The sequence below is a fragment of the Rhamphochromis longiceps genome, linkage group LG17, assembly GCF_057381845.1.
Source record: "Rhamphochromis longiceps isolate RC_006_pf linkage group LG17, R_longiceps_female_GT1.1, whole genome shotgun sequence".
Taxonomy (NCBI): Eukaryota; Metazoa; Chordata; class Actinopteri; order Cichliformes; family Cichlidae; genus Rhamphochromis; species Rhamphochromis longiceps.
The window spans coordinates 30186809-30206658 of NC_140573.1; the positions used below are offsets into that span (position 1 = coordinate 30186809).

The following is a 19850-nucleotide window of genomic DNA, read 5'->3' on the forward strand; positions in this document are numbered from 1 at the left end:
GATGTTTAAAATGGAAAGAATTACCTTCATTAATAGACTCCAATATGACATATTTAGTGATATTTGGGTTAAATGGAAACATTACATTTTGTCAAGGAGACCCGATTTTGTTTGAATCTCTGTAATTATGTATGCCACATTTCTGAATTGTTATGTGTATATATGTATATGTCAGTATGTATGAGGGTATAGGCGAATAAATATGTATGTAGGTATGTGTATGTATGTCTAAGTATATGGATGTGTATGTGTATGTGTGTGTGTGTGTATATACACACTAGATGGTACACCCGTTTGTTTATTTTTGATTATCTGTTTATTTTGGTTTATTTGTGTTCTTATAGGTTGTTTGTTAAAAAAAAAAAAAAAAAAAGATTTTTATTTGTTCTGATAATTTCTTTGCTCATTTGGCTGCTTTAGATCTTCAACCAACCTGGTACATGTCAGCCACGTCCTCCAGGTCTTCAAGAGGGATATTGAGATGTTTGCACGTGTGCTGAAAGATATGATCCCTCCGGGAGGCCTCAGGTCCACCCCAAGGCCTTAAAACACTTCACCTAGGAGGCACCCAGGAAGCATCATAGACAGAAGCCCAAACCACCTCAGCGGTCTACTTTCAACATGGGGGAGCAACTCTAGTCTCTAATCTCAAATCATCAATCACCAATCTCGATCCTAATTCAAAGTCTGAGCCCCAACACCCTTCAGAAGAAAGCTCATTTACACTGCTTATATTTGTGACCTTATCGGGTTCGATTCTCAAGTTATTCAGCAGCGTTCACATTTACTGCAAACGGTGAACCAATCCACCTGTCAATCTTCTGCTCCACTCTCCTCCGCCACAAAAACGCAAGAAACTTGAACCCATCCACTTGCAGCAGCGGCTCCTCCGCAAATAACATTTAAATGTCATCCGTCTGAGATTTCAAGGTGCTAATTTTCATCTCCTGTTTCATCCTCAGCTGCAAACTGCCTTGGCATGAGCTGAAAGTCAATGCTCAGCGAAGCAAGAAGAACCACATATTTGCAAGAAACCACTGAACCAGAAAGCTTCCACCCTTTTGCTACACCAAGGACTTCTGTTCATTAAAGTTATATGGTAAATGGTAAATGGCCTGTATTTGTATAGCGCTTTTCTAGTCCCTAAGGACCCCAAAGCGCTTTACACAACCTGTCATCCACCCATTCACACACACATTCACACACATTTATAAACAGAATTAGTGACACAGGTGACAAATGCCTGAGAGTAGAAACAGGACTCCTTATTTTCATGCATTCAGGCCACAGGGGCACGTAAGTGCATGAATAAATAGTTAAAACTGAAAAATTAAAACTATTCATAGTTGTTTCAACTTTTATGATGTTCTCCAGTGTGCTTACAGCTTCATCAGCTTCTAGAAATCACACCCGAAGTCAATTGTGCAAAACATTTTTGATTCCATAGAAATGATGAGAAATGACCATTTATGGCGTAATATCGTCTGTATTCCAGATTTCAAGTCACCTCCCTACCTACTGTAATTCTTACGCAACACATTCTCGCGAAGGACAGTCATAGAGAGAACTTGTGCAGTCATCTGGAAAACGCAGCTCGACTTGGCGTGAACCACAGACCACCATTTTGTGCTGGACCATAGATCATGTAAAGTTGGCTGCTGTTAGGCCACACCTGGATTTCAAAGCAAACATTACACACGAAATCTAACAAATTTCAGCTAAAACATTTAGAAAAAATCTGTTACCAACACAAACGGGACCTTCGGAAGCTTAAAGGGAAAGGATTTTTCTAGAATCCATATAGTAATGACTGTGATGAGAAATCAGAACTGTTAATTAAAACCAGATCATGTCAGTATTTACAATGATTTGTTATTTAATAAAAGCCATCTTTTTGTCCGTATATTTAAACCGTGAGCCATGAGAACTACTTAAACACCATGAAAGAAAGCCATACTTTTACTCTAATCTCGTTCATCGTAATCTAATATCTTTAAAAAGAAAAAGAAAGCACAAGAACGTAGGCAGTTGCATGCAGTTGACTGCTGACCCTCAGGGTATAGCCTTTATGAATAAAAAATGCGGCGGTTAAAAAAAAAAAACACAAATTCTGTAGGAAAGAACAAGATATGCTAAACATATCAATTTCAGCTTCTCCCAAATGAGATCCTCTGGTGCCTTGTAAGTATCACAAGATATTTATGGCAGCAGTTGTGATTGGGTTTTGAGCTCTTGCCAAACAAATGCCTTTATGAGGTGTTTGAAATTTAAATGAAAGGGTAGGAAGTTCATTTGGGACTGGGGTGGTTACAGATGTCTCTCTTGAGCCCCCGAGTCAAAGTAACAACCTTTAAAATGACACAAAGGAGCTAAAAAGCAGGAGACGTGGAAATAAAACAAAACCTCAACAATTTCTTGGTGGTCTTATTCTTGTTCTTTATTGCCAGATGAAGCTCAAAATGCAGTTTCTTCCAACCCCAACCCACAGAGCTGTTCTTCCTTCCCAATAAGTGTGTGCCTGTTGGATTGTTTGAAACATCTGTGCACAAAGCAAACAAACAACAACAAAAAGACTTTCTCAGTGGTGGACAGCGTATTTGTCCATGGGCACAAAGCGTCATCCATGTGGAGAATATATTCTTTGGTAATCTAAAACTGGCAGTGCTTTAAAGAGTACTTCCATGAAACTATATCTTCTTCATCTGGTGCGGTGAGGAATGCGAGGGTAAGCATTAGATGAGAAGAGGGACAGTAGGGGTTTGAACAGTGGACATGCATGTAAATGAAGGAGAAAAAGCACTTAAAAGGTACACTTTGGTGCACAAATACGATTCCGTCTCTATAATCTTTGGAAAGCCCATTTTAGGAAAATAAATATCTTGTAATGAGAGGACTGTTAATACTTACAAATTTAATTACCGACATAATAAACTCTTCATATTTACATTACAAGCCTTTTACTTTTGGGACTTCAGCCCAGATATCAATCAGTGACAGAGGGACGCAAGCCCGGGGACTTAGGATAACAATCAAAAGCACAACAGGAGTGACCTCTTAGTGTAAACCAACAGGGTCATCTTGTTGCCAGACGCGAAATCCAGAACCCTTGGCAGGAAATCCACCGTGTGCTGTTGACATCGCAAGTCATCCGTGACAGACAAGGAATAATACTTTCGGAGAGGAAGAGTTTGGAGGGGGAAAACAATGGAGTCCAACATAGACACTGTGCTGTCACTGGAAAATACAGCTTTCAGGCATGATACTAAATCTTTTGTACATTAAGGAAAGGGAAAGCACTAAAAACAGAGATGAAAAATATGCATCAGTTATAAAATATAAACTTATGAGCTAGCAATTTCTCTGTCTTAATATGATAATAAATTCTATTTTAAATTTGTACGCCTCTTATTTGCTGCAGAGACGTACAAATTATACTTGTCTAAAATGTCACTTTTGATTGACACCATAATCAAGAATTTAATCATATTAGTCTCTTTATAGTCATTCACCAGCCGTGCTACCAACAATATAGGGCATTATAAAGAAGAAAGTCATTGTAATTGGTCTCATTAAAAATGCCCCAAAGCATCCCTTTATTCTTTATGTTTCAGCAGCACACCGTGCAGGAGTACGGTTAGTTTTAACGTCCATAATAAAGCGTAAAATGAGCCTGTAGTTTGCCTTTGGGGGGCAGTGAGGAATAGTAGCTCTGAAACTGTGTGCACAGCTGGTTTCAGGTTTTAAGTGTAAATCGGACCATCTTAATGAGAAACTCACTTACCATTTGATCAGCGTGCAACAGGGAAATCAGGAATCGCTAAATTTATGACCATTATGGGCCTTTGTTAATGGATGTGTAGCAGAGTCAAATTCAGTGTTCAGCGAGGAGAGATGTGGATGGACCTAAGAATCTTTCGTTTCTTTTCTTGGACAATGTTGATTTTGGCTGGATGCAAGTTTCTGATGTTGGCTAGACACTGGGAGAGCAGACTCGGGGTGCTTCCTTCACATTCTCACACACATTTGGATGGGAAATGTGTGTTGGCAAAGTGACAGAAGTTACTAACAGAAATCTGATCCACTGTGGAAAAAAAAACAGTCATTCTATAAGAAAAGGTCATCAGCCAGAAGTCTTAACGCAATGGAATATCTAGTAATGATAAAGTTTTATTCTGTATATACCTTATTTGCACATGAACAAAAACTTTTTTCTTTCCCAGGATTATAAACATTGTTCTTTTTTTCTATTGTACATTTTTTGTTTTAACATGACTCACTCTGGAAAATCAAGTGTAACATACTAAACCACAATAAAGGGAGACTGACAGAGAGGCCCACTTAGACCCATCTGAAGCTGAGACTGTCGAAGTACTTGGTGGCCTGCCGTAAAAAACAAAGGCAGAGAAAGACTGACCGACAGGCCCATCAATCATCTGCCAGACTGGCAGGAAGGTAATAGACACGCATACACACAAAAGGTTCCAGAAATAAAAAGGCCAACCCACACGATCCACACCAAGAGCACCAACAGAATCAAAAACACTTCATATCACATCTAGAGTACATTATTCCTGAGGTGACAGCATCTGATTTTAGCACTTAAGAGTAGAATGAAACATCTGGATGGCTGTGGAGGTTATGTTCTTTCTCCATTGTTTTCCATGCATCTCTAAAGGGATTCTGTTTAAGCGTTTCATCAGATCAAATTACTTCTCTGAGCAAAGCGACTGAATCACCATGCCAGCATTTTTAGCTAAATAACTACATTTCATGTATACTTCAGAACATTTAATACTAGAGTTACTACACTACCAACTGTTTTGCAGTTTTGTTAACACTTGCATGGACATTGGTTTACATTCATTAAAGATCATTACATTAAGTAAGTATCAAGTTTCTTCTATTTTATATTCATACAAACGCATGGAAACTAACTGCTGTCTGTAATGTAGGGGTAAGACAAGACAAATAACTACAGCAATACTAGCTGCTTTAAGATAATATATTGTAGAGCGATATCTTAAGCTAACTGCTAACACTAATATGCAGCATGCTCACAGTCACCATTGTATCATGCTAATGTTGGCAGGTATTGTGTTTACCATGTTCCTTTGAGATTTCCTGTGTTATAACTGTAACATTTCCAAATTACTAATAAAAACAAAGTATAGCCATATACGGTATATAAATGACTGATTAGCCAACACTATATGACCCATTGGTTTATAAGGTCCTGCTTCAAATCAGTGACAGAGGGACACATCATGTCCATCAGAAATAAATAAATAAAAATAGTTTTTTTTAAGCCAAATATTACCATATTTGGACAAGGACGTAAATGGCTAACCATAGGTGCATGCACGGACAGTGCAGAAGTATCATGCATACATGCAATAAATATACAAATACAATAGAGTGAATTTCACTCACTGACTGGAGCACAGACAGCTGCTAGCACAATTAACTGCATTATTTGTCAGGCAGTTGCAATAAAAATGCCTCTATAGGGCCCAACACTGCAAAGATGTTTGATGGTCCCAGGCTGACTCCAGTAAAGATGAGGTGAGGCCTTAGTGGATAGTTTGTCAGTGACAAATTATCACATAAAGCGCCATGCCTCCAAATAACAAACTGAGACAGGGTTTGAAAGGGTTTGCCAAAAGAAAAGTCAAAAGGCATTTTAGGGGACAAGCACACCAATGTCCATGTCTACCCATCCAGTGGCTAAAGCCCATTAATGAATGGTGCAAAAGGAAGTGAACTCAGTAAAGACTATGCCCATGATGCTTCAGAGTCCAGTTCAATCTAATCACTGTGGATATTTATTGGTAAAATATTTACGTGAGCTCTTAAAGTCAAAAGACCAACAAAGCCGGAAGGCTTAATCCTCTGAGTGCCATCAGTTTGCGTTCACCTGATAGTTGAAATACCAAACATTGCAACATGGTTTGGAAAACTACTGGCAATTGGATAAAGTACTCATGAATTGTAGTAAATGAGCTAAATTACTGGCATGCTCCTTAAATAATTGTAAACAACATGGTCTGAATCGATCAGAAAGACTGAATAGTGATTTCAAACATCATGTTTACCTATCTGGTTCTCTTTTGTTCCTCAGCAGAGCCAAATGCTGTCCCCTCAAGAGACGGCAGTATTAGCTGGTCATACCTTAACATATCACGAACTAATGCCGGACACTCAGTATATTATGCTTTCTATCATTACATAGTAAAGCAGGAATATCATGCAGCACACTGAAACAATTTGAAATGTATCTTGCCTTGGTAACATTGCATAAATGTTATAGTAATAGGCTTCTCCACAAGAGAATACAAGACCTACTGGATATGGCACTTGATATTCGTAAGGGTTAATAAATGCAGAGCATAAATGCCATTGTTATTTTCACCACATTTTTTTTGGAAGATTATAGTTAAAGATAGAGGAAAACATTGGAAATAAAAAGTTCCTTTGCGAAACTTCCTGACAATGATGGTTTTGGTGGTGGTGCCGGTGGAGCTTTGCCACAAAAGAAGCCAGAAGAGCTAGTATGTCTTGACGGGACTTGCAGAAATGCGTCACACAAAAAACTGACATAAGTCATTGTGATGTAATTGTTTAGCCAACAAAAGGATTCTGAAGAGGGTGAATGTTAGTGGTAATGTGATACGTGTAGATTAAATTGTGTGGTTTTCAACTTCCCCACAGAATTAAGTAGTTCTCTGGAAACATCCGCCAGTGTTTATGGAGTATACACAAAAAGACGCACTCCTCGGTCTCGCTTCCTAGCGTCCACAATTTCCTACACTGTTAACATTTCGAGTGCCATAAACAAATAATTGTTGATTTGTTTTAATGTTCAAATCTAACATTTGGTGTGAATGCTCAGCATGAAAGCATTTTTCACATTTAACCACAGAGTACACATCCCGAACTATCTCATGTTACTAAACAAGGAACAAAAAGAAAAAAAAAGTCTCAACCCTGGGATATGACCAACTTCTAAATGAAAGGCGTCACACACGTCCTATTTTATTTAAAATGATGTGATTGGTTCCTGTTAAAGTCATAAATATTAATCATCGACAAAACAAACGGTCAAGTCAGCTTGTTTATGTAAAAATGGCAGTTTTATCTTAAAGATTTAAAACTTGTTTCAAACAATCACATCCAAGTTTGAAGTCTGTGTATAAGTAGGCAAATGAGCTGTATAATTGCAGCAAGTGGTTTTCCACATACTGCATATTCAAAATATTTTCCTCCCAAAATTCATGAAGTGTTTTTCATTCGTTGACATTGATATTTGGCTTTGATAGGAATCCAGTTTGGCCCTGTGAAATTTGTTATTGTTTTTACAGCAGATATATTTGCTTTAAAGCAGTGGTTCGACTGATTAGCGCTTTTTTCCCTTCATAAAGAAATGTACTTTACTGTTTTCTCTTTGGCAATTACAATCACAAAAATTTAATAAAACCATGTACAGTAGTATCAGCACATCACATGGATTATGTAGGTATTTTTAATATATGTAATAAATATGAGAAGAAGGCACACAAAATGAAAAAGGATGAACTTTTTTTGTTGAGAAACTGATATATCAGCCAGAGTGATAGTATGAAGCTCTTGTATAGTAGCTGATATCACAGTATAATAAATATGACAGAGGCAACTTCACCACTACACAGATATAAAGGCTGTTCAGCTCTTCAGCAAGGAGATCAAACCGTGAAGAGAAACAGCAGCTGCACTTTGAATTGCAGTGCCGACAGTAGTCATTTAATTTAAAAAGTGACAGCAGTGAATACAAATATACCCCTTTTCCCTTCATTTTGACCAAATTTTGACATAAATGTTGAATACAAATTTCCTGTAACTCTTTTTTTTAAAAATTGTGGCTATAATAAAAAAAAAAAGCAGAATGATATCCTGACTTTTCGGTCAAATAACCTTTAAATAATTAAATACTATTATTACCATTTCCCATTCAGCAGCCACAGTCTAAAAAGGGGTTTGTATGAGTCACAGAGTCCACATGGCACTAGAGATTTTGTCCACTGAGTAGGTACAGGACACCAGCCAAGCTTGTCCTGACTGGTTTATGCGTGCTATGGCAGCAAAGTTTTTACCGGGGCAATCCAAAACCAAGGCAGAAAATCCATATGATCAGCTACAATGTCAAAATCTGTACACTCAAAAACAAGCACTCTGTGGCAGTAGGAGGTTCCGCTTTTGTGCAAAAACATAACAATGAACATGACTTTCACACTGCAAAAAACAGCATCTACATTAAAGAACAGCATAGTGAAGTGAAGACAATGTCCTCAGAGACACTGTGTAAATGCTCTGGGTAATGTTACCTAAAAATCAGACTGAGACAATATTATTACGAGCAACCCAGATGAGGCAAACGAAGGGCAAGAGCTCGTGATGATGTGATGATTTGGCATCTCTTGCTCTGATCTTGGCCAATTCCTTAACCAAAAAAACAATAAATACCTAATAACTAACCACTGCAAATCGATTCAAAATATACTCTTGCAAAGGGCTGCGCTGTTTCTGGCAGTGGTGAATATAACTGCCCAGCATATTCAATAAACAGCAAGTCCACCCATTGTGATTCAAATCCCTCTGATACTATAAGGCAGTTGAGTCTCTTTGTAAGAAACCAAGTCAGACAAAAACTCGCCAATCAAAACGAATCTTTGGATTCCTCTAATCTCAGCTGGCGGGCACCACTTAAGGATGACGGACAGATAGGTTGAGGTCTTTCCTAGCTTTCATATCATTATATTCTGATATGCATTTCTTTCGTCACTTGTGCCCTGGTGAAATCCTTAAGAGAAACCGCTGATAATACAAAAGAAACTGGCAGAACCCGGGGCTCACGTTTTTTTTGTCTGTTTAAAGCGCTTTTCATCGGGCGCTCATCATTTTGGTGGCAGCGCTGCATGCTGGTTGCCATGTTGGAGATACGAAGGGGTGGAGATACAGGGTTGGATTATGTTATTCGGAGGTCATGATGGGATGGCATGGTGTCTGGTGTCAGTCACAACCCAGACCAGTAGCAGTTGAAGGGACAGCACTAGCCACAGCGACGGAGTCAGGCCGGACACTCCGCCACAGTCAGCGTTATCTTCCTAGTGGCAAGCAGGGAAAAAATAAACTAAAGTTAGTATTTGTTACAGAGAATACATTTATCTCTATACGTACGTATATATATATATATATATATATATATATATATATATATATATATATATATATATATATATATATATATATATATATATATATATAAGCAGTCCACCAACAACTTTTCCATTGCTTTTGCTCTTTTTGTAACAGAAAAAAAGTCACTAAAACATTTACATATATTACAAGTACATACTCTTATAATACTTTATTTTTCTGAGTGCACTGAATCTGATATATATACACCAATAGGAATTCTGTAACTTAAGCTTAAAAGGAGAAATGATGTTTATAGACAGTTATATGCTGAGTCAACCAGATGAAGAAAAATAAACACTGTATTTCTCTTAAAAATATTATTTCACTACCCTGCTGCTTGTGCCTTTAGTTATATAAAACTCTAAGATAGGTTTATCAGAATGTCTTTTTACATATTTATGGCTTCCCTTGAAAAGGACCTAAAGACTGCCTTGAGTGCAGTTGCTTTGAAAAATCACTGCTGTGTGACCAGTACAGTAGTAGTAACTGAGCTTTACTTCCTAATGTTGTGTTTGGGAATAAAGAAAAGAAATACATAAGCTAAACAAACAGCTGAGCATATCTACATCTGTTTTTCTATTTTTCTTAGCATTTTTTTTTTACAACACTGGCGTGTTCATTTTAAAAATGAATGTGAGCTTCATTATCTAACAGGTTGAATCTGATGATGTCACTTCTTTTTTCAGTACTATGAAAAGGTTTTGAGCCAGCCCTATTTTAATTTATCTTTTGCTGAGAGCAGCTAGGCTTTCCTGTAATTTTTGTAAGTGGTCTCAAGCAATAGTTAATGAGCTTTTCTGAAGGTCTTTCAAAATCTTTCTTTGGACATTGGCTGATTTTTCAAACACAGACCTATGAGTTATTCAAGCTGCAAAAAGGGACCCAACACAAGGGATGAGGCAGCATTGTGTCTACACAAAACACCACTTAGCAAAGAACCACTTTGAAATTGTATCTTTAGGCTGTTTGTTACGGCATGCTGTACCCAACAAGTTGGTTCCCAAAGAGCTACTAACTAAAAAAATATCTTAAAGTTATCTTCTTAAGAAATAGAAAAAATGTGAACATTCAATTGATCCAGGTAAGGTATGGTAAAGTACACAAGAACTGGACTGAAAAAGGTCTTAAGGAGTGCCGAATCCATTTGTTGCTCAAAGTGTCGTCAATACATTCAGAGGTCAGGAGAGGGTATAACAGTGAGTGTTGACAGACATGCGTAAAACACGGTGGAGTTGGTCTGTCATGGTTTAGAGTTGCACTTTAGCCAGTAGTCTTAGGAATCGTATCAAAACTGATGGAATCATAAATGCTTACATACAACGTCATATATAAAGTGCCTCATTGGGAACAGCTTCATTTGTCTGCGGGACAATGATCCTGAACTCATCGGCAGTACAGTAAAAGCATACCTGACTAGAAAAACCCGCAATGGAACACTATCAGTCAGGAACTGACCTCCCCAGAGTCCGGAGCTCTGCAGGGTAGGATCATCTTGACTTCTTGAACAAAAGGCAGGCACGATCCAAAGAAGATATTTGAATGTTCCTCAAGAAGTCTGGAGAAGTGTTTCTGAAGACTACTTCAAGAAATTCCAAGAAGCTGCCTCAGAGGGTTCAGGCTAAGAATAACGGCGGCAATAACGACTTTCAAGAATTGCCATACTCCATTTCCATTTATGTTTGCACCTGTTTCAATAAATCACTGTACCCATTTCCCTTGTCCTTGCAAAATATAAATGAGGGGTGGCTCATGACATTTGCACAGCACTGTGGCTGGTGACATTTCCTTTTGCAGACTAAATCCTGTCCTCTAAAGCTTGACAGTTGCAGGTTTTTTACAACTGTACAACAGAATTAACAAAGGACAATGAAGCATAGAAAGCGCCCTAAATGAGCTATGCAGGTATCAAACATGTGGTCATAAAATATGAAACGATATCAGGATGTTTTTTTTCATACTTGACTGGAAAACTTTGGATAAATGAATTCCCCTGATATTTTTTGGCAAAAGAAAATAAAATCTAGATGTAGATGATAGGTGAGCGGTCTGTTTTTGCTAGCATCCGGATACATCAGTAACCAGTAAACATTTGAAGACAGATAATGATTGATGGGGAATAATACAAAGAGAATGGCTTGAAGTTCAAAGTCAGTTAAGGACAGGGATGTAAGTTGGGAAGGTGAAGTCAGATGGTGATATAAAATAAGAAGGAGAAGCAGGTGAGAAAATGTGTGGAAAAGCAATGGAAAAAGATAAAATAGTGGAACAAAGCAGGGACATGAAAATGGGGGAGGAGACAAGACTTGAAACACCAAGGGAAAAAGAAGCAAGAGTTACGAACAAGATCGAGCATTCGAAAATAATGACAAAGTGTTAACGAGTGAGCGTTATGGGACTGACCCGAGACAGCACATGAACAGTGGCAGCAGTAACATGAGCAGAGAAGAAGCCAATGGGGAGCCTGCGCTCCTTCGGCACATGACCTCATCCTAACCATCAACAGCCAATCATAAGGCGGGAAACAGAGAAAACAGAGAAAGAGAATCATGCAGCAAAGGGTCCATATAGTTAGCAGGTTAGAAAGGAAATATGAGCAGAAAAGGAAGAAATAATTAGGTTACATACACAAACAGTAGTACAAGGCAGATGCATTCCCTTCAGAGACAAGTGTGAGAGAAAGTTAGTGTGTGGGTGGATGGGTGGGTGTTTGCATATGCGTGTGTAAGTGAGCAACAGTGCAGGCAGAAGAGTTCATTTTTAAAACTTTGACGCTGGAAAAAGACTATAGAGTGAAAACAAACAAAGCACTCAAGCACAGGGGTTTCACACGCAAAGATTCTGTGCTGCTCATAAAAATGTTTGTTTAGCTTAGTTATTCATAAATCAAGAAACAACTGACTGTTTATCTTTGCATGGGAAACCTACGCACATACAGCTTTTGAGGGATTTCACAAAAGACAAAAGAATCCAAAAGAGAAGTGGCATGCACGATGTAAAGATATTAGTTATGGAAAGGTGCCATGGGTTCAGCACTGATACATTGTTCCCATACTGGGAGAGAGTCTTAAGGACTTTGAGGAAGTGACTTGAGCTTTGACCAAAATGACTCTGGTCTCTCCTTAATTGGCCTCTATTATGTTGGTACTTCTTACTCTAATAATAAAAAACGCTAAAATGCTTTTCGCACAGTAAAAAAGGCATTTTGAAAACAGGCTTGAATCGTGAAAACTTAAAATTACACTCCCTGGACACTTTATTAGGTACACCTTAAGGGTACCAGCTTGGAACCCTTTTTGCCTTCATGGCTATTTCTTATTTCTTCATGCCAAAGATTCAATAGAGTGCTGGAGAAATTTCTCACAGATTTTGGAGGATATAGACATGATAGTATCGCACATTTCCTGCATATCCACAATGCCAATGTCCTGTTCCACCTCATTCCAAAGGAGTTCATTGAATTGAGATCTGGTGACTGTAGAGGCCATTTGAGTACAATGAACTCATTGTCATGTTCCCGAAACCAGTCTGAGGTGATTTGAACCTTGTATCATGGTGCGTTATCAATAATCAGAGGATGGGTACACTGTAGTCATAAAGTGAATAAACAATGCAACATTTTCTTAAAGGTTGAACAAGGCAGGCTCAGTGCCTCAGCGTTGTTTATACTGAATTCTGAGCCAGCCATCTGAATGTCACAGGAGGAATCGCGACACATCAGACCATGCAACATTTTTCTTACCTGTTATTGTCCAATTTTGGTGAGGCAATGTAAATTGCAGCCTCAGTTTCCTGTTATTAGCTGACATGATTGCAGTCTTCTGCAGCTGTAGCCCAAGTGCTTCAAGGTTCAATGTGTTAGGATGCTCTTCTGCATACCATGGTTGTAACGAGTTACCGTTGTCTTAAAATCAGCTCAAAGCAGTCTGGTCAATCTCTTCTCACCTCATGCATCAACAAGCATCTTGATCTAAACAACTGTTAATCACTGGGTATTTTAGACTGTTTTTGGACCATTTTCTGCAAACCTAGTTTGTGGAGTTCCGAAATACTCTGAAAATACTAGAATGAACAACTGTCACGTTCAAAGACACATTCAAAGACAAACTCAAGTTTCTTGTCCTCTCTGATGCTCAGTTTGAACTTCGGCAGGTCATCTTTATCATGTCTATGTGACTCAATGCATTGAGTTGCTGCTTCGCTTTTGCATTATTGAGCAGAGGAACAGGTGTACCTATTAAAGTGCCTGGAGAGTGCATGGTACAAAAAGCTTTGCAATGGTCTTTCTTTCCAATATAACTACACTCAGTAAAGGCTTGTTGGTTGTATATCTAGTTAAAGGTCATTGAGTGTTGCAGATCTTCTCTGAAAAAGTCTGCTGTTATCAGTCCATCCATTTATCTATTCTCTTCTGCTCATCTTTATCAGGGTCACGGGGATCTGGAGCCTATCCCAGTTATGATAGGGCGAGAACCGGATTACACCCTGGACAGGTTGCCAGTCTGTCGTAGGGCTAACATAGAGAGGCAGACAATCATTCAAAGCCACAGTCATACCTATGGGCAATTTTAATCACCAATTAATCTAACCCCACTAAGTGCATGTCTGAGGCTAAGGAAGAAAGCCAGAGTACCCCAGAGAGAACCCAACAAAGAATCCAAATATCTTCCTTAGAAGATAAACAGAGAGAAAATATTTGTCTCCCATTCACCGGAAAGCCAGACAAAAGGTCTTTGCAGACTGGAGATGATAAACTAGCACAGAACAACCATTTTTTTTTAAAAAAGGGGAAAACATCATCCAAGTCTGATTAAAGGCACTTACATGACTATTGTTATCAAAACAAGCTGCAGGTCCCTTCCTGTACCGCGGCTCGGAAGCCAATTGACAAGGATCAGGCCCTTGTGCTGGATTACTGAAGTCAGGAACATGACAACTTCTGATTGATTCTGCATTAGTAATAGCAGCAACAAATAGTGCTTTGTTCAGAAGACACAGTTTTTACGTACAGCTGGAATAGTGTTAAATCATACATCTTGATTACTAAACAAAGACACTAGTTGGAATACGTTGCTTAATACTGCAATGACGCAGCCATCATGTTCTACAATGGTGTTTTCCAAGAGGCTTTACCTCTAATTGATCACAGCTCTGTGTATTTGCGAGAACATCATTGATTTGTTTGTAAGCTATTCAGACTTATCCCACAAAACCATCTGCCATACAGACTTAGAAACCAAAGCATTACAAGTCTCTCATTCTGGGCCAATTTGTAAATGTCAATTATGGCGGAGATGATCATTTTTGTGGGTGTGGGATTCTAAAGGACACAAATGAGGGAAATACTCCACGGTAACCGCTGTCGATAATGGAAAACAACCCTTTTACAGAAGCTTGGAGAATGAACATTGTTGTTTACCACAAGTCCTCTTTAAATGGCGAGTGGTGAAAAATATCAGTCATAATCAGCGCCTATGTTCTCCAAAGCACAAACTTTATGAACATCTGTTCCCTGAGTCAAGTGTACACACTGTCTACCAGATTATAGCTGGTGTTTAGTAAAAGGATACACTCCTGTTCTTCCTGCTTTAATATCTTTTCCTGACATTCACAGCCATGTTCTGTTTCTGCAACGATGAAGACGAGGTTCGTCTTGGGCAGCCTTTCGGCGTGATAGAGCCTGGAGAAGGGAAGACACACAAGAGACACAAAAGCAGTTGTTGACACGTGGGCTTGAGTCCAGGAAAGATATGATTTCATTCAAACATGCTCACAAGAGATACAAGGAAGTTGAATGTTTAACCAGAAAGCAGTGAAGTGAAGATGCAGTAATTGTCATCTCTTTTCCACAAAAGTAGTCAGCTATTGGTCTGCACACACAGTGGATCACTCAGTCAAGTTTGTCAACTATGCTCATAAGGACACACAAACCTGCCTTACCATGCCGCTGTCCTCCGAGAACTTTACTGAGACCCACATGTTGCTGGTGCTCAAATGATTTGCTCCGCTTTTTTATTTTATTTTATTTTTATAGTGGTCGTTAAAAAGAAACGTGTGTGCAGCTAAAGTGCAGGAATTCCACGCGGCACGCAGGCAGGCACTCCATTAGCCGGCAAGAGGGACCTTAAAACACCACACATGCCCGTGCACATGCACAAATCACACATGAAAATGCCAAGTGACTTGACTTCACTTTTATGGCATGCAAATGTTTTGAAAGGTTTTAGGCCCACATCAGGTATTTTACAGATATTATTCTCTGTCAGCGTCTACACAGCAAGTGCCTATTGTGTAGCTGGGACGGGTTTTTACGGTTTACCTTGAGCACTTCTCTGTGTCGATTACGCCTCTAAAAGACAGGCTGTCATTCTCAAAGTAGTATTGATATTCCTCCTTGATGCAGACCTCCTTCTCCACATCCGGTGCATCATCAGTAGCTGTAGAAGCACATTCAGGTATATTTTTGGTTAACACACAATTAAAACAACAGCTCTGATATATTTTCACCTATTATACCTACGCCAAACATTAGCATTCATTTAGTTGTGTTTTGAATTATTTTTATTTAGAGAGCACTTGTGTGAACCCAAAGCGCTTCACACAACGAAACAACGTCATAACGAGTAGATTGTAAATTTTAAGTAGTGTAACATTCATAGTTTGCCTGTGAGCTTTTGAAAGTTTCCAAGGATATCTGCTTATGAGCACAAGTTCTGGCACATTCCTCAATTGACACTTCTGTCAATCTGTTGATATTTTCGTTAACAGTGGGCATTTGTGTCGTTTTGAATCGACAGCATCATCTCCTTTCCCTTCATAAGGATTTTTCCAGCGTTTCATATGCTACAGGAAAAGATAGAGGAATCATTGGAGCATTTTTTCCTGAGTATTTAAAGGGAATTTTGCTATCCTCTGTAAAGCTGATTAAGCTACAGTTTCTTTTACCATTCCATTTGATTTTGTTTGTGTCTACATTTTGCTATGACACTGAGCTTTAAAGAAAACCTAACACAGACAATCATTCTCTGTAGGTTCAACATGAAGGGAGTGCTGTACAAATAGTACATTTATCCTTTGTTCATATGTGACAATTAAAGCAGCTTAAGAGATAAAGTTTATTGCCCTCCTCCCAGGAGAAACCAGCCATGTAAATAGTAATATTTAAATTTAGAGAAAAAAAAAGGAACATTTCTGGGCATTAACACCAGTTCTCGCATTTTCATGGGGATGACAGCATAAAACTAATTCCAAAGCTTTAATAAACTAAAACTTCTATTTTGCCAAAGTCATATGAAAAGAAGTGTCTTTAACAAAGAGAGAGGGAGGCCTGGTATTCTGTTTTTCCTAATACATACAAACCTAAGCCTGCTAAGTTCCTCTAAGGATGAGGTTGTAACTATTTGTAAAAATGACACTGACTTCATAATTAATTCTCCATAAGGAGGCAATCCAGGCTGTACAGATCTGCAGACATTTCTTAGAAACAATTCAACCCCCTTGTTCTCATGTGAAATTAATAGGAACCAACCTGCTTCCCCGAAGTTAGGTAATGTGATGCTGACCACTAGCTGTTGCATTACTGACCTAAGAGCAAAAAAGCAATCCCAGACACAAACAAATAGTTAAATTCATTAGATTTTATATACATTAAAACAAAAATCTATTTAAGTACTCATGCAAGCTAAAACCAAACTGCTAAACTAACTAAATTCTATCCAATTTTCATATTTTCATTACTGTGCAAACGTCTTGAGCCGTCACTCTTTTTTTATATTTTGCTAGGAAAATGGGAAATAGGAACACTGACTTCTTGAAATGTGAAAACGTAGGTGGAAATACAACATGTAAGTCAAAAATAGTGTTCGTATCATTCAAACCAGCTTGAAAGTTATTACTTGGTATGATCACCTTTAGGCAAGCTCTGATGATAAAAATCACTCGGACACACGTGGACCGAAGCAGGCTTATGGAAAGCAGACATTATAGTCGAGACTTTAGGACAACTGTCTTGTAATTTCTTTAAATAGTCTTAAAGATTAGTTCTTTAAGCTTCTTGGTAGACATGCGAAGCTCTTCTTTGGATGCCTTTTGTTTCATTCTCTGTTAAGATGATCCCAAACTACCTCAATAATACTAAGGTTCAGGCTCTGGGGAGGCCAATCTATGACTAATAGCGTTCCATTGTTTGCTTTTCTATACATTTCTTTACATTATGCTTTTATCGGGGCGACTGTGGCTCAGGGGGTTGGGAAGCGTATCTGTGTGCCTCCAGTGTGTGAATGCGAGAGTGAATGAATAGTGGCATTGTAAAGCGCTTTGGTTGCCTTGAAAAGTGCTATATAAATCCAATCCATTATCCAGTGTGTTTGGGATCATTGTTATGCTAAAGAATGAAGCCACTGCAATCAGGTCTGATTGGCAACCTCCTCCATATATTTTTAACCACATATATTGCTGATTTTAACCAGAAATGTCAAATTTTGATCCATAAGACCAGTTGCCACTGCCACAATATATTTCTTTCTCTTCCCTAAGATCGGCTTCTTGACAGCGACTCTTCCATAGATTGTTTTCCAGTCATGCAGATTTCTTTTTCTTGAGTTAAGAGCCCTTTTAAGCTTGGATGATTCATAGGTGCTAAGTGGCTTAAAAAACAACCAACAAAACACTCATCTGAAAATGGTTGAGAAATTGGACTGAAAATGTAGCGAAAAAGCAGCCAATGTCCAAAGAACAAGGTTGAGAGACTTTCGCAAAGCCTGGACATCTAAAGCTAGAGAGTACTTTAAAAAGTAGTCTCGCTCCTTGACACAAAATATAAAGAAATGAGGTTTAGCTCAAGCAATTTGCATACTGTAGTTGAAAAGTCCTAATATTTGCTTTAAGGGCGTGAATATGGGTACATTTTGAGTGGCCTTAAAATAAATTTTTATTAAACATGTTGTAATGACATCAAGACAGTGACACAGCACATAAATCAAGAGATGATTTCCTGGAATGTAGACTGTCTAGGGAAAAAAAAAAAATCAGCTATTAAACAGATGCTATACGTCCATGTGGAGGAACAAATCCTGCTTTCCATGTATTTTGAGGTTAAGGACTTAAAATTCCTGCTTCTATAGAGAATATTTCAGCTAATAATGGAATGACACCATTTCAGACCATATTATTTAAAAAAAAAATTTAAAAATCAAACAAATAACAAAAAGAACTCACCAGGCAGCAGCAGTTGCCCACCATCCCAAATTTAATATATCTGCTATTGTGGGCTTAAAGGGAGAAAATGAGAAAAGAATATTAGATGAGCACCAAATAAAACCTACAATGAATAGTTTAGCATTCATTTTAAGCTGGTTGAGCCTGTCTGAATATCCTGTTTGTGTTTACAGTAGCTGTCTAGTTTTGCACAGCACAAAGACCGAAAGTTCCAGCCAGAGGTTTTATTTTCCTCCTTTGTGAGGAAATTAGAGCACAGTCCTCGTCAACAGATGTGAGGATAACTATGTAAACAAAGAACCAGTGAGAAAACAAAGTAGCACACAGTTTAAATAAAAGCCCCAACATGTTGCTTTGATTATAGTTAGCATGCGAGGGCCTTGTTTCGGTGAATCAGTGCTGTACTCTTTCCTTTTAGTTGACGGTGTCCTCAGTCATCAAGGAGGCTTTACTAACCGTGTTACACTGGCTGCTGACAGAGTCTTTGATCAGAAGATATCTGCGTCTTTCATCTCACCTTGGTCACTAGACCATGTACGAATATGTGGTAACAGCTGGGAAATGACAGTTTTGTTTGTATAGTAAATGATTTGAAATTTTTACAAATACAAATACCTCTATTAAGTTTCGGCTTATTGCCTCTTCCTATGAAGGAAACATTTTAACATCAAGGGAAAGCATCAGTGTTACTGTAAAATCGGCAGATAATTTACATCATTCCACTGGAAGTTGCACTTTTTGTAAGTGACAAAAAAAAGTGCCAGCTTGTACATTGCTTGATATGTTAGCCAAGCAATCTTTTACTCTGAAACATCCACTTTAGCCATGCTTTCACCATTCCCTCTGCTTTCCCTACTGTCTGCACTATCCAGATGTATGGCTCCCTTTAGAGTGACGTGTGTATATGTGTATGTGTGCATACATGTCATCAAGCAGGTATGAGTACAAATTGCATCATATTTACTTGCGTCTATCCTTCTGTTCATGCAGGGAAATTAATTTGCGTATGGATATCAGAACGTGTAGGTGTGCAGTAATGCGTGGCTCAGTTTGTGTGATAGGTTTTGCGTGTGTTTATAGTCTCTGGCTTATGTAACTTACCACGTAGACGGATCGCAACCCGGCAGATGTTTTGTCCTCTTTCTTGGGATCACAGAGCGACTGGTAGTTATACGTACTCTTATTGGTGTACAGAGACGAGTTGATCAAGCTTCTCATAATACAAGGGTCGATCTCACCGAAGAATTTCCCAATCTAGTTTTGCAGCAGGGATCAGGTATTCAGGGCACAGAATAATAATTATAATTAAAAAATAAATAAATAAGAACTTGCACAAAGAAATCATATAATTTACATGACTAATACATGAGTAGTAAACATGCCTCAAGGTCCACAAACTACCTACA

The 19850-nt window shown here is 38.4% G+C and overlaps 1 protein-coding gene across 1 annotated transcript in view; it reads right to left on the bottom strand.

The window, feature by feature from the left end:
* Nucleotides 1-4147: 4147 nt before the first annotated feature.
* cacna2d1a (calcium channel, voltage-dependent, alpha 2/delta subunit 1a) overlaps nucleotides 4148-19850 on the bottom strand; it is a 99727-nt gene continuing 84024 nt past the window's right edge. Inside the window, exons 32-38 of the mRNA XM_085387071.1 lie at nucleotides 19546-19698; nucleotides 18445-18497; nucleotides 16757-16812; nucleotides 15548-15665; nucleotides 14799-14908; nucleotides 14053-14135; nucleotides 4148-9137 (exon numbers count right to left, since the gene is read on the bottom strand). Of these exons, the coding sequence (XP_085243197.1) occupies nucleotides 9015-9137; nucleotides 14053-14135; nucleotides 14799-14908; nucleotides 15548-15665; nucleotides 16757-16812; nucleotides 18445-18497; nucleotides 19546-19698 (696 nt within the window). The 3' untranslated portion in view covers nucleotides 4148-9014. The remainder of the gene's footprint in view (nucleotides 9138-14052; nucleotides 14136-14798; nucleotides 14909-15547; nucleotides 15666-16756; nucleotides 16813-18444; nucleotides 18498-19545; nucleotides 19699-19850) is intronic.